The following is a 12,857-nucleotide window of genomic DNA, read 5'->3' as shown; positions in this document are numbered from 1 at the left end:
GTTCAACCAGCTGGCCCCCATGCTGAAGACGCGCGCCGTGGTGTCCATTTCTACCCAAGCAGACTCGAAAGTGCGTGGTTGAAGCCGCATGGGGCTCACTTGAAGCCGTCAGCACCTCGCGCAACCGCCCGCTTTCTTCGAGAGACGAACTGTAGCAAGTCTTGATGTTGGGGTACGGTGGGTGTTTCTACAGATGGCCGACATGACTGAGTGTCAGCACTGCTGGTCCCTTCGCGGCGGGGTTTGTAGCGACCAAAGCCGTTCTAGACAACAGACTCGCTTCTTTCGTGGCTGGAACAGCTGGATAATGCAACATACAGTAATAATCCCGGCTGATGACCACGTCAGCACTGCTTGGTGTATGAAGAGGGTAATGGCCAGCGCGTTCCGAGGCGCAAGAAACGTGTCTGCAAGGCGTCGAGGGCTCCGATCGTCGCGACATCAGAAGAAAACCAGCCCATTTCACAATTCGCGTCGTCCCAAGTTGCAGCCCTTCACGCTTCACTCGTAGTCACCCAGCACCGATGAAAGTCCAAGCAGCTCTCGCTGGCGTCCTCTCCCTTGCCGGCCTCGCCTCCACCACCTCGGCTGCAGACCCGTCATGGCACGACCTCGCCATCTCCGCCCCACACTACGGACGATACCTCTATCGCACGGCCTCCGAGGAACCCTTCTTCTGGCAAGCCGACACCGCGTGGGAGCTGACGCACCGCCTCAACAAGACGTCCATCGACTTCTACCTCAAGACGCGTGCTGAACAAGGGTACAACGTCGTGCAGACCGTCGTGATCTCGGAGCTGAACGGCACGACGCGCTCCAATTTCTACGGCGACCTGCCGTTCAACAACTCGGACCCGTCCAAGCCGAACGAGGCGTACTTCGAGCTGGTGGACTGGACGGTGGATCTGGCTGCTAGCTACGGCATTTTAATCGCTCTGGTGCCGACGTGGGGCATGTACGTCAACGGCGGCTGGCACAGCACGGAGCGCATTTTCAATGAGTCGAACGCATATGAATGGGGCCAGTACATCGGAAGCCGGTACCCTGGTCTGCCGAAGATCCTGGGCGGCGACTCGAACGCGCTTTGGTCGTGGAACATATCTGAGGTCCAGGCTGCTTATGCGGAGGACCCGGACCAGGACCTCCCGGCTCTACTTGCGCCTATCGAGGATACGTCCGCTGTATGGGCGAGCATGCGCCGTGGGCTCAAAGATTCTGAGCGGGAGGTTGGCTACGACTCGATGATTCTGTTCCACCCTACGAATAGCTGGATCGTCAAGCCCGAGGTCACGCCGCTGCCATACGGCCACATCATGTTGGACGACGAAGAGGACCGCGTTTCGGTTGATGCTGTTCAATCTGGTCACGCCACACCCGACCCGACCTCCAAGTTCACCCCTGCAGCCGGCTGGGACTCGACCAAGAACTACGAGAACATCGCGGAGATGCGTGACAAGTTCACTGGCCCTGTGCTCGACCTCGAGAACCACTATGAGGGGGCTCACGACAGCTTCGACCTGACGCGCCTCATTTGGAACGCTTCCCACATCCGCACGGGTCTGTACCACGGCGTCTACGAAGGATCTACCGGCTTCACGTACGGTGCCAACAGCGTGTGGCAAATGTACGAGCCCCGCTCCGACCTGCTGCGCGACAGCGACTACTACGCCGCCCAGATCAACCAGAACACGTCGGGCTCGTGGCGCAAGGACATCTTCTTCGAAGGTGCTACGCAGATCCAATACGTCACCAAACCACTCAGCAGCCTCTCCACCGCTACACTCGAACAGCTCGAACCTGCTCGCGAACTACTGTCCAGTCCCAGCAACCACACTGGCAAGTCCGTCAACACGTACGAGGGCACCAGATACATCTCCATCCTCGCGTCGAAGGACCGTGACCGCTACTACGTCTACACGGGCCACGGCGACACGTTCAGTCTGCAGCTTGAGAACGGATCTGGCAATAGCCGTTCGGGCAGCGCGACCTGGTTCTCTCCTCGTGACGGTCAGTACTACGCGAGTTCGACGGTGGGCGTCCCTGCCAGTGGCAACGGAACTCGCGTGGACTTCACTCCTCCGTCGACCGGTGGCATCGACAACGATTGGCTTCTGGTGGTGGAGTTCTAGGTTTGCAATCTCAGACGTAATTACAGATGTGGCGAGCTCACAGCCTTCCTACAAACACTAACTGTATTGTTGCTAAAGTTGTTTCTTTGTGTGAAACAAATCCACCTTACACATTGTACTACGCCGTATTATTGTGCTTTGGAACCATGCATTAGTTATCCCCTGGAAACGTCAAATTACCAGCCTGGAGATGTTTAGCAAATTCACCAGGAAGGGGGCCGGATACAGAGTTAGTTTGAGTGAAGGGTGTATTTGTTTGGAAGGAAGAATGCACGGCGATGTCCTTCTTCACAACTGTATTTAGTGGCATTGGATATGGCCCCCGAAACGCATATTTGGGCACGTTTATCCAGACCTAAGGACATCGGTTCTTGAGACAGGATCATGTGTTACATGTATCATTCCATTGCGCTCGACTTAGTTACGCAGGCTGCGCTCAGGCGGAGCCGTGGTCGGCGTTCCCCACGCCTGCGAGCCCGTGCTTGAGCCTTCAGTCGACGGAGCTCCAGTTGCCGGCGCTGATTCCGAAGTTCCCGATCCACCCGTCAGCGGGATGCACTCCTTGTACACTTGCCACGAGTAGTCGTTCTTGAGGAAACGGATGCCCAGCCAGTACCAACGAAGCGTGCACGTGCCCTTGCAGGACGAGTAGTCGACGGTGTAGTCCTTGCCAGGGAACTTCTCGTGGCAGTTCTCGCCGTCGAGCACCATCGTGTCGTCAAGCCACACCTCGCACGGACCGTCGTGCGTGTATCCCGTGGAACGCATCGCGTTACCAGCCGGAATGGGCTGCGGGGTTCCCTTGGGGTCGGTAAAGCCGCAAGAGAAGTCGGCGCCGTTGGTCACACTGTACTTGGCGTTGTCCATGAAGTCACGCAGCGACTTGTAGCCGTTTTCGTCGCGCCACGACGCGAAGTCCTCCTGCGTCGTGAAGCCTTCGCTTTCGAGGAAAGCCAGCGGGTTGTACTTGGTGTCCCTGTCGTCGGTAGTCCATTGGGGTTCCGGCAGCAGCACAACCTGGTGAGCGTCGGCAGTAGGCGCCAGCAGCGCCATGCTGGACAGGACCGAAGCGACTGCGAGGGTTGGAACGATCGGATGAACCATTGCGAGCTGGTTTGGAATTCTTGCAACTGTCGGGCAAACGGCAAAATGGAAAAATGAACGCGGAGGTTGGCTATATGCACATGTAGAGTGGATCACCCCTGATGTGTGCCCCTGGATTCTACGTAGATCCAAAAGTGCGATTAGCACGGAAGTAGCAATGCGCAAGGTCGCTACAAATTTGCTAGAGCTGTACGTGCGAACAGTGCAATGCTCGGCTTAGAGCCGCTCTTACTGGCAAAAACGCCGCAGAAGCGAGGCACAGTACGCAGGCGTGGATGTTGAAAACAGGAAATAATACATGCGCGAATTGTTGTCAAAACTTCAACGTCGGGTCTACCGATTTGCTGTCATCATCACTCGGAACATTACGATGAATAATCAGTTCTCGTATACAATACGTACATATTTTAATTTTTTTACATCCATTGATGATGATAAATGGCCTTCTACAGGTATTTACAGTACGTACAGATGATCTCCGAAATTGTAATTTCACGTACACATGTAGAAGCGGTCGCGAGTCCCGGAAGCGAGGACCGAGATGTATCGGGTGCCCTCGAGCGCGTTGATGGAGGCACCCGCTGGGGCTGGAAAGGAGATGGCGAGCAGGCTCAAGCTGCTCGAGAATCTTCGTCGAGAGGTTCTGCAGCGGTTGGGTGACGTACTGGGCCTGCGATGAACCAGAGGCGTTTTGGCCGGCCAAAGGGGAGTAGTTGTCGCTTTCACGCAGCAGGTCCTCTTGTGGCTCGTACATCTGCCACACGCTGTTGGAGCCGTAGGTAAAGTCAACCGCACCCGTAAACGCGCGGACACCACCTTAAAGTTGTCGTGCGCACCATCGTACCGATGCATGTGTACTGTAGTGGTTCTCGAGGTTGATAACGGGACGCGATATGGATAGGCTATCGGATGATCGATATGCGACCAAGACGTAGGCTGGACTGTTGCCAAGCTCTTTTACATGTATTGTGCGCCAATTTGGCGGGTGGACTGTTAATTTAGGCCAACTTCGAAGTAATTAAATCCATAAACAGGCAATTTGCCTTTATTTAGTGCTAATTACGCACTGAATTAAGGTAGCTCGCCGCATGAAGACAATATAGAGCAAATCGCCAATCCGTCTCCTTATTTCGTCTCGATCGTCCAAGGTCTGCCTACCCATAATTAAACATAGGATTAACTGACGGAAGGCAGAATTAAGGATGGGACTAGAATTACGACAGAATTATCGTGGTAGAACTAATGAAAGGCAGAATGTATGAAGATCATCGAAAGATACACGGTTACCTAAACAAAAGTAAGGCCGAAAGCATGACCGCAAACAGCACTGCTGTTACAGCAGAAGGGCGTCGGACAATTTCCATAGTTAAGCAAGCACCTTTGCTGAACGATATTGCAGCTTTTTGCATTACACATTGTAATTTACAGTCTATTAACGAGAGGGTGGATATTTGACTTGACTTTGTATCGAGTTGGTCATTGGGAACAACTTCCGTACATATATCCGCCTGTAGAGTCTACACTGGCCACGGCGGCTCGTTCAGCCTCAAGCTTTGCAACAGATCGGAGAACTCGGACGCTGCTTGCTCGTTCTCTTCCCAACTCGACGGTGAGCGTCCATACGCGTGGAAATACCATGCGTGTGGACCTCACCCCTCCTTCAGGGCTGCAGTGTGCATGGTGCCTGCTGGAGTTTTAAGCGTTTGGTATTTGAGCTAGCGCCTGCTTTGGGTTTGAATATGCGCGATCACCGCTGATACATGCATGTATGAACAAGTTGCTTTCACGTGTTGCCAACACCACGCGCTGCATGTAACATTGAAACAAGCCTCGGCTGTGGTAATGGAGTGTTCATTCTCGCTGGATTGTGTGGTGGTGGTTATTAGCTCTAGTGGACACCAACGCCCATAACTCTACGAAAACGTTCATGCACGAACGACCCTGTTTTTGAGCCAGTAGAGCTGGATGAAAGCTTCTTGCAAGCGTGAAGACGCAACTAATGTCAGGTATTCGTTCTGATCCCAAGACCTCAATATATATACAGTACAACAAGCCCAGTCGCCTCTCATTGTGGCATGTTGGGTAGATCTCCTACAACATACTCTGAAGTGATATGTGCATGCTGGAGTACGCGTGCCACGTCCTTGATACTTCCTAGCAGCCGAAGTAATGGTGAAACCAAGTCGATCTTGGGCTCTAGGCGTACGACGCGACCACTGGTACCGTCGAAGAGAAAGCGAAGCGAGCAATTGCAGTCGAGCCGTTGGCCCAAAAGCTGTCTAGTGAGCGACGACGCTTTCGATTTCCCTCTTTTTGGATTGGTGAGGTGAGGCAGGACGCACCTTAGTGTAAACTCTGTCACCGTCACACTGAGTACGGCAATGGCAGACACGACGCCCGTAGTCACAGCTTCAACTCGCGTGAGCTCGAGATGGGTGTCTTCGAAGTACAGCGAGTGGCGTCTCCACTGGTCCATAAGCGCGTTGATACCACGCAGTTCACCCATTGCCACATCGTGCACGAATGACTTCTGCAGTAACTCCAAACTCTGTCGAGTGTTTGAATGCTTCATCATCTCCTCCACACTTGCCAATCGCCAGGGGGATCGGAAGCCGTCTTCAAGTAGGCGGAATACCTCCCCGACGATAGTCCACGGACTTTGGTTTGATTTCCGCTCGAACTTGATGCTTCGTCGCTTCAGTTTCAAGCCTTGAATCTCCTCTTCAAGTCGCTGGTTTTGCTGGTGTAGTTGGCGCTTGCGGTTAAGCTGTTTGTTGCGATAGCGTGCCTGGTTCGCTCGGCATTGCTCACGTCGAAGGGCTTGCTTTTCCGTGAGACTCGACGCCTTCTCTTTCCCAGGTCTCGGGCTGGCTGCACTCGAGCCTTCCGTCAGCGTTGACTCCGATCGCTCTCGTGGCGTCGATTCGTCTGCTGACGATGTGGTGGTGCCGATGTCAGGCTCAATGACGCTGGGCGAAACGAGCGCGCTGACTTTCATTTTGCTGCACTTGTTCATGGGTGTCGTCGCCAAGCGTTTTAAAATGCTCTGGGGGCGAGCTTATCGACGAGAAAGAAAACTCGTAAATGACTTACGGCAGCTGAACCCAGAGACAGACACGTTCACTGTGGACTCCACAATCATCGGGTGTCTGCACATCTGCAAAGCCAACCGGAGCTTCATCAGATCAAATGCTTGAACTGTATTGGTCGTCTAGAGAACCGGACGCATGCCCGGTCGACGACCTGGATGCCGCCGATCCTTCCTATAATAGTCAATATTCATTGATTGCGAGCGGCAAAGCTTCACAAACCCACGTCAACTACAACGACCCATGCAGGAGAGTTTGCAGACGCCGCAGCGTCATCCCTTCCACGGAGTCTCGGTATGAATCAAAGACTTGCAATGCCATACATGTATTGCATATGTACACGCATCACAATTTTCGTTAGTAAACCGCAAGGAAAAGTAGTTGTCCCCAGGGTTCTGTCATTGAGGCAGCCATGGACATGTTTCTCGTGCTGCTCACTCATCGTTCAGACGCGTCTCTTGTTTAAACGATCGGCATGGCCTCTTGGATAAGGTCCATCGTAGACGTGCTCAAAAGAGGGGAGGGGGGATGGTCTTCTATTTTGATGTTGCAGCTTTGTAGTTTTGTTTTCCTTACTAGAAACCTGATATGCAGTACATGTAAGACGAGCAAGCAAATGTCCCTCTGCCAGATTGGCGCGGGAATGTCTGCTCCAAGGATCACCTCATTGTGAAGTGTGCATACACCAGCCACACTCTGGCCTCATGAGGCTCATGTACCTCGAAGATTCGCCAGGCTTTTTTGTTGTCTTGGGGCTGCACCAGTCCCAGTCCCGTTATTTCACCAGATGCATACATGTGTCGACGTTCTCAGCGTCGCGTTCGCATGGTTTCTTATCAGACAGACATCGTGATAGGGATCTTCGCTCATCCCTACAAACACAAACTACTTTCAACTACAGGCTCGAGGCACGCTGCGACCTGAAGAAGGGCGACAAAAACGCCTCTGTTACCAGCTCTGCTTTCAACCAAACGACGCAACAAGACGCTTAGTGACCAACCGATTTCGTGATACAACGTACAAGGCTCCAAGAATGAATCTCTCGCAACGAGAGGTTCGTGTGCTGTAAGTCCACAGAGACCGGTAGCCCCTCTAAAGTTTGCTAAAAGGTGCAGCGTAGCATCGTTTTACCGGTCGCACCTTAGCCTGCAAGAACAGCTCGTCAAGGTTAGGGCCGGGAGCACTTTGAGCTTGAAAGCACAGAACCCCCAACGACTAGCACAACGCGGTCAAAAGTCCAGACCTTTGAGCACCACTGTACGCACAATACTATGTGAATAGTATTTTAATATTAAAATACATTATCAAGGCGTTACACTCTGTCCCATTTAACATATTCAAATCGTCCAGACCTCGCGGATGTCCCGCGCGCGTCTTCGTCGCCCCCGTCCGCCGAGAAGAAGCGCCGACTGTCGCGTAATGATGGCACCGTGCACGACGATACGCTGCGCATTGTGGCGGAGGCGCTACGGAGCGAGAACCGGCAGCTCCTGCAAGACCGAGACGTCCTGAAGGCAGGGAAAAAGGCGCTCGACGAGCGACTGGCGCGGGCCCAGCGCAGTCTGCGGGTCCTGGAGGACGACATGGGCCGCGTGTACCGCCAGAAGCAGAAGGACATGGAGACGCAGCGCCAAGAATGCGAGCAGAAGCTGCAGAGCCAGAATACGATCCTAGGACGTCCTGCAGAACGAGAGGGGTCTAAGGGTATACATACCCCGGTACTTCAGGATAAGCGCACGGCCGAGGAAATGGACAGGTTTCTGCAGAGCTGCGAGCTCTGGCAGACGAGATTAGGACAGCTGAGTGGACAGGATGGAGACGCAGGAGGTCTCAGGCGTCCTGCAGGACGTCGTGGCTATACGCCAAGTTCAGCTCGAGTATGGACTCTGTGTCCGAGAAGACGATGAGGCTCGAGGAGCTCGAACAGGAGATGAAAGATACGAAGAGCGACGCGCAAGCTATGCAAGATCAGAGAGCGGGGCTTGAGAAGCAGGTTGCTCAACTACAGGAGAAGTTGGATCTGTCAGCAGCACGAAGCCGCGAACAGGAAAATGTGAACGATGAACTAGCTACCGTACAGAAACAGTATTCGGAGCTGCAAGTGGTCGAGTCTCAGCAGAAGAAGCTGGCAGGCAAGATGCAGTCGGAAATGACGGAGCTGAAGGCGCAAAACAAGGCCTTGAGGGAGCAGCGGGTCAAGAAGGAGCACCAAAGCGTCGGCCAACCGTCTAACGAAGGCGACAAGCAAAGCTCGGTTGGCGTTGACAATGCACTGGTGATTCAAACTGCGGAGAAAGAAGCTCTGCGGATGTTCGTTCAGCGTTATTACTCTGCTGCTGAAGACAAGTGCTGGAAGTTGCTCGAGAAGGTCAGCGAACTGGAGGCACAAAAGACGTCGGCCCAAGAGCAGACCAAAGAGTCGTGCAACGTGCTGCTCATGTGCACGCAGGTCGACACTTGTGATGAAGCTATCCGCGCCTCGTTGCTGGATGTCGTTGCTACTTTGGAAGGCCTGACCTGACGGGAAACTACAGCACGATGACGAACATCGCGCGTCCGTACATATTTAACGAGCTAGGAGCGTCTGTGCGCTGGGGCTTCACATTCCCTACAAAATCGCAGTATGTGCGCTGCTGAAGGCAACAAACCGTGCCAAGTTAAGCTGCGTTGACAAACATCCGGTCGCTGGGCAAGAAAGGCGGCGTTGACAGCGACGGCGAAATCCAAGCAAGCAAAGTCGGGTCTCCAGCTCTCAGCACGGGCGTCGATGTTCGAAGACTAAGTCGGTGTCTTCCAGTGTTGACATCCCGGATGGCATCGCTGATCTACATGTATGAGAATTCATGGATGATGGAGCAAGTCTCGACATGGGTCTGCGAACGTGTGGAGCTTTGAAGAATACGACTAAACGCCTAAAGTCTGAGAAGCGAATGTTCCGTCGAGATTTCGTGTGTAGTCGCCACGCCGGGAAGAATCTGGAATCTGACATGAAGAGGTTGTTTCGTGGGCGGCAGAAGGAATTAAGTTGCGAACGGTGAGCGCAACGGGACATTCGAGCGCGAGAGGAAGCGATCACTGCTCGCGAACTAGCGTGCACAAAGCTGCAGCAAGACATTGTGTGCCAGGAGTAAAAGGCTCGAGTCGAACTTGCACTCATACGTGCAAAACGAGGTGAAAGCTGTCGTACGATATTTGCTGGACCGTGTGGAGCTGTCGGCTAAAGAGGGCAACTGTGAAGCTGTGAAAGAAAACTTGGCGTGGTCGATTGCTCAGGGGTGTGATTATCGTCAGTGTGCTGCTTGGATGAAACGAGAGGCGCGGGGAATGGAGGCTTTCGTCGCCGCTGAGCAGCGATTGCTAAGCGAACAATTGAAGTCTTCGGCGACGCAGCCCACCAGCGGCTGCGGGAACAAGAGCGAGCTTCAGTTGATCTGAAAACTGCTTGCTCTCTTCTGCAGCAGGAAAATGCCTGTAGGGCAACGTGCATCGCTGGTTTAACTCTAAACAATATGACACTACGAACGCGCAGATCGAGCAGACGACCAAGATGGAGGCCAAACGAGAAGAATGGGACCGCAGTGCTCGCCAACTGCAGCAGATGCACGAAGGAGTTCTGGCTGCGCATGCCACGCTACAAGGCCAGCCCCAGACAGAAAACTCGCGGCTTCAGCAACAACTTCGTGAGGCTCAACTAGGCGAGTTGAGATGCCAACAACAGATTGGTGCAGCTCGGGTGGCAGCGGAAAAGGCCAAGCGCCGACAAGAAGAGCTGGAGACGAAGCTGAAAGCGCTTCAAGACGAGCTTAAGGCTGTCAAACGTGATGTCGCTCCGCCACAGTTCCACGTCCCACTTTCAGCGAGTTGTTCTCGTGTAGCGAAAGTCGAGCCCGAGAGCAGCGTGGGGCGTCTGCGCACCCTGCGAAAAGCAGTGTCGTGAAACGCTAACGTTAAATTCGATTAGCAAAACGCGAATGCTGCGAGTTGTTGAGCATGCAGTACTGTACTACTCATACTTTCTCGTTTGGAAAGAGTCATATTTGGATGAAGTATCTGACAACAACGTACTACACGCGATTCCACCCCAGCCTAATGACCTGGTCCGTCACCGCATTCACCATTTAGCGACGAGTACCCGATCAACCAGTCGCTGTGGAGTGCACAATCTCATGAAAGAAGCAGTGAATCGCCGTGTTTATCAAGTGTTAGCTGGGATACGTCGTGGAGTGAAAAGAGAGTTGCGAGACGTCTTTCGTGTGCTCTAGACTACGGCAGGACGTTCGTTTTGAGAATCACCACCCCCAGCCGAGTCCCCCGCCCCCGCCCCAGCCACCGAGGCCACCCCAACCTCCGAGGCCACCTCCGAGACCACCGCCCCAGCCCCCGCCCCAGCCCCGTCCCCAGCCCATGCCTCCCCACGGACCACCCCAACCGAAATGCTCCTTGTTCTTGTCAGTAGGAGCGGACGCGTCCTTGGCCACTGCCGGAGCCGCCTCAGCCGGTGCTGCCAGTGCGCGCAAAGAAGGTTGCTGCTCGGCGGCGACGACGCTGGCGACAGCGATCACTGCCGCAGTGGTGGCAAGCGTGGAGAGCTTCATGGTGTCGAGATCGGTTATCCGTCAAAGGCCCCGGTGGTGGTGCTGCTGCTGCTGCTGGTGGTGGTGGTGGTGCTGCTGCTGCTGCTGGTAGTGGTGTGTCCGTGGCGGTGAATTGCGTTGTGGTTGGCTGTAGTGTGATACATTGCAAGCGTCATTGTGTCGGCGGCTGGAAGTAAGATTTCGGAGAAATGCTGACAATGTATTGATGGCGCGCCGATGTATGCGCAGTAGTCGTATAGTTTGAGCAAAACCTAGGAAACACGCGGAAATATATTCTCGTAAGCCAAGCTAACTCGAGGCTGGCGACGTCAATTGCTTTTTCAACTGAAGTTTGACACTTTGTAGGAGTGGAATGTTGGGTATGGTTTCTTACTTTCGACGTCTACTGTCGTCGTCTACTTACATCGCCATTGCTGTAGTTGCTGCTCAAAGAGAAGGAACCTACGGTTCTGCAGGAAGTTGGAAAATCGCTTTTGTAAACTTACTGGAGTTACCCTACCCCAGTCGAGCCCGACGCGGGGTACTTCGAAACGTATCCATCATACTAGGCCGTTGCCCATCGTTTTAGCGACTACGCGAAGTTTTGCGTGTTGTGAAGAGATCAAGTGTTAGCAGACTCATGTCACCGCTACGGAAGTGTTCGAGGACTCGACCATTCACGAAAACGGTACGAGTACCCGATCAACCAGTCGCTGTGGAGTGCACAATCTCATGAAAGAAGCAGTGAATCGCCGTGTTTATCAAGTGTTAGCTGGGATACGTCGTGGAGTGAAAAGAGAGTTGCGAGACGTCTTTCGTGTGCTCTAGACTACGGCAGGACGTTCGTTTTGAGAATCACCACCCCCAGCCGAGTCCCCCGGCCCCGCCCCAGCCACCGAGGCCACCCCAACCTCCGAGGCCACCTCCGAGACCACCGCCCCAGCCCCCGCCCCAGCCCCGTCCCCAGCCCATGCCTCCCCACGGACCACCCCAACCGAAATGTTCCTTGTTCTTGTCAGTAGGAGCGGACGCGTCCTTGGCCACTGCCGGAGCCGCCTCAGCCGGTGCTGCCAGTGCGCGCAAAGAAGGTTGCTGCTCGGCGGCGACGACGCTGGCGACAGCGATCACTGCCGCAGTGGTGGCAAGCGTGGAGAGCTTCATGGTGTCGAGATCGGTTATCCGTCAAAGGCCCCGGTGGTGGTGCTGCTGCTGCTGGTGGTGGTGGTGGTGGTGCTGCTGCTGCTGCTGGTAGTGGTGTGTCCGTGGCGGTGAATTGCGTTGTGGTTGGCTGTAGTGTGATACATTGCAAGCGTCATTGTGTCGGCGGCTGGAAGTAAGATTTCGGAGAAATGCTGACAATGTATTGATGGCGCGCCGATGTATGCGCAGTAGTCGTATAGTTTGAGCAAAACCTAGGAAACACGCGGAAATATATTCTCGTAAGCCAAGCTAACTCGAGGCTGGCGACGTCAATTGCTTTTTCAACTGAAGTTTGACACTTTGTAGGAGTGGAATGTTGGGTATGGTTTCTTACTTTCGACGTCTACTGTCGTCGTCTACTTACATCGCCATTGCTGTAGTTGCTACTCAAAGAGAAGGAACCTACGGTTCTGCAGGAAGTTGGAAAATCGCTTTTGTAAACTTACTGGAGTTACCCTACCCCAGTCGAGCCCGACGCGGGGTACTTCGAAACGTATCCATCATACTAGGCCGTTGCCCATCGTTTTAGCGACTACGCGAAGTTTTGCGTGTTGTGAAGAGATCAAGTGTTAGCAGACTCATGTCACCGCTACGGAAGTGTTCGAGGACTCGACCATTCACGAAAACGGTACGAGTACCCGATCAACCAGTCGCTGTGGAGTGCACAATCTCATGAAAGAAGCAGTGAATCGCCGTGTTTATCAAGTGTTAGCTGGGATACGTCGTGGAGTGAAAAGAGAGTTGCGAGACGTCTTTCGTGT

At 53.8% G+C, this 12,857-nt stretch overlaps 4 protein-coding genes across 4 annotated transcripts; 2 read left to right on the top strand and 2 right to left on the bottom strand.

Annotated features, from left to right (window-relative positions):
* Positions 1 to 2,546: 2,546 nt before the first annotated feature.
* KRP23_9588 (uncharacterized protein) lies at positions 2,547 to 3,233 on the bottom strand (the record flags this gene model as incomplete). The annotated part of the gene is made up of 1 exon (XM_067895161.1): positions 2,547 to 3,233. One exon carries the CDS (start codon positions 3,231 to 3,233, stop codon positions 2,547 to 2,549), a length of 687 nt encoding a protein of 228 aa, XP_067742773.1.
* Positions 3,234 to 5,429: 2,196 nt separating this feature from the next.
* Positions 5,430 to 6,249, bottom strand: KRP23_9587 (bZIP transcription factor 1; the record flags this gene model as incomplete). Its single annotated transcript, XM_067895160.1, has 2 exons — positions 5,430 to 5,508; positions 5,576 to 6,249. 2 exons carry the CDS (start codon positions 6,247 to 6,249, stop codon positions 5,430 to 5,432), a joined length of 753 nt encoding a protein of 250 aa, XP_067742772.1.
* A 1,106-nt stretch (positions 6,250 to 7,355) lies between these two features.
* On the top strand, positions 7,356 to 8,843 carry KRP23_9586 (uncharacterized protein; the record flags this gene model as incomplete). The annotated part of the gene is made up of 3 exons (XM_067895159.1): positions 7,356 to 7,387; positions 7,632 to 8,078; positions 8,147 to 8,843. The coding sequence occupies 3 exons, from the start codon at positions 7,356 to 7,358 to the stop codon at positions 8,841 to 8,843; spliced, it is 1,176 nt and encodes a 391-aa protein (XP_067742771.1).
* A 1,026-nt stretch (positions 8,844 to 9,869) lies between these two features.
* Positions 9,870 to 10,259, top strand: KRP23_9585 (uncharacterized protein; the record flags this gene model as incomplete). Its single annotated transcript, XM_067895158.1, has 1 exon — positions 9,870 to 10,259. The coding sequence occupies one exon, from the start codon at positions 9,870 to 9,872 to the stop codon at positions 10,257 to 10,259; it is 390 nt and encodes a 129-aa protein (XP_067742770.1).
* Positions 10,260 to 12,857: the final 2,598 nt, after the last annotated feature.

The sequence above is a fragment of the Phytophthora ramorum genome (genome assembly GCF_020800215.1).
Source record: "Phytophthora ramorum isolate Pr-102 chromosome Unknown Phyram_PR-102_s0008, whole genome shotgun sequence".
Classification (NCBI taxonomy): Eukaryota; Oomycota; class Peronosporomycetes; order Peronosporales; family Peronosporaceae; genus Phytophthora; species Phytophthora ramorum.
Note: the sequence above shows the minus strand (reverse complement) of the source record. Positions and strands in the feature narration are given on the sequence as shown.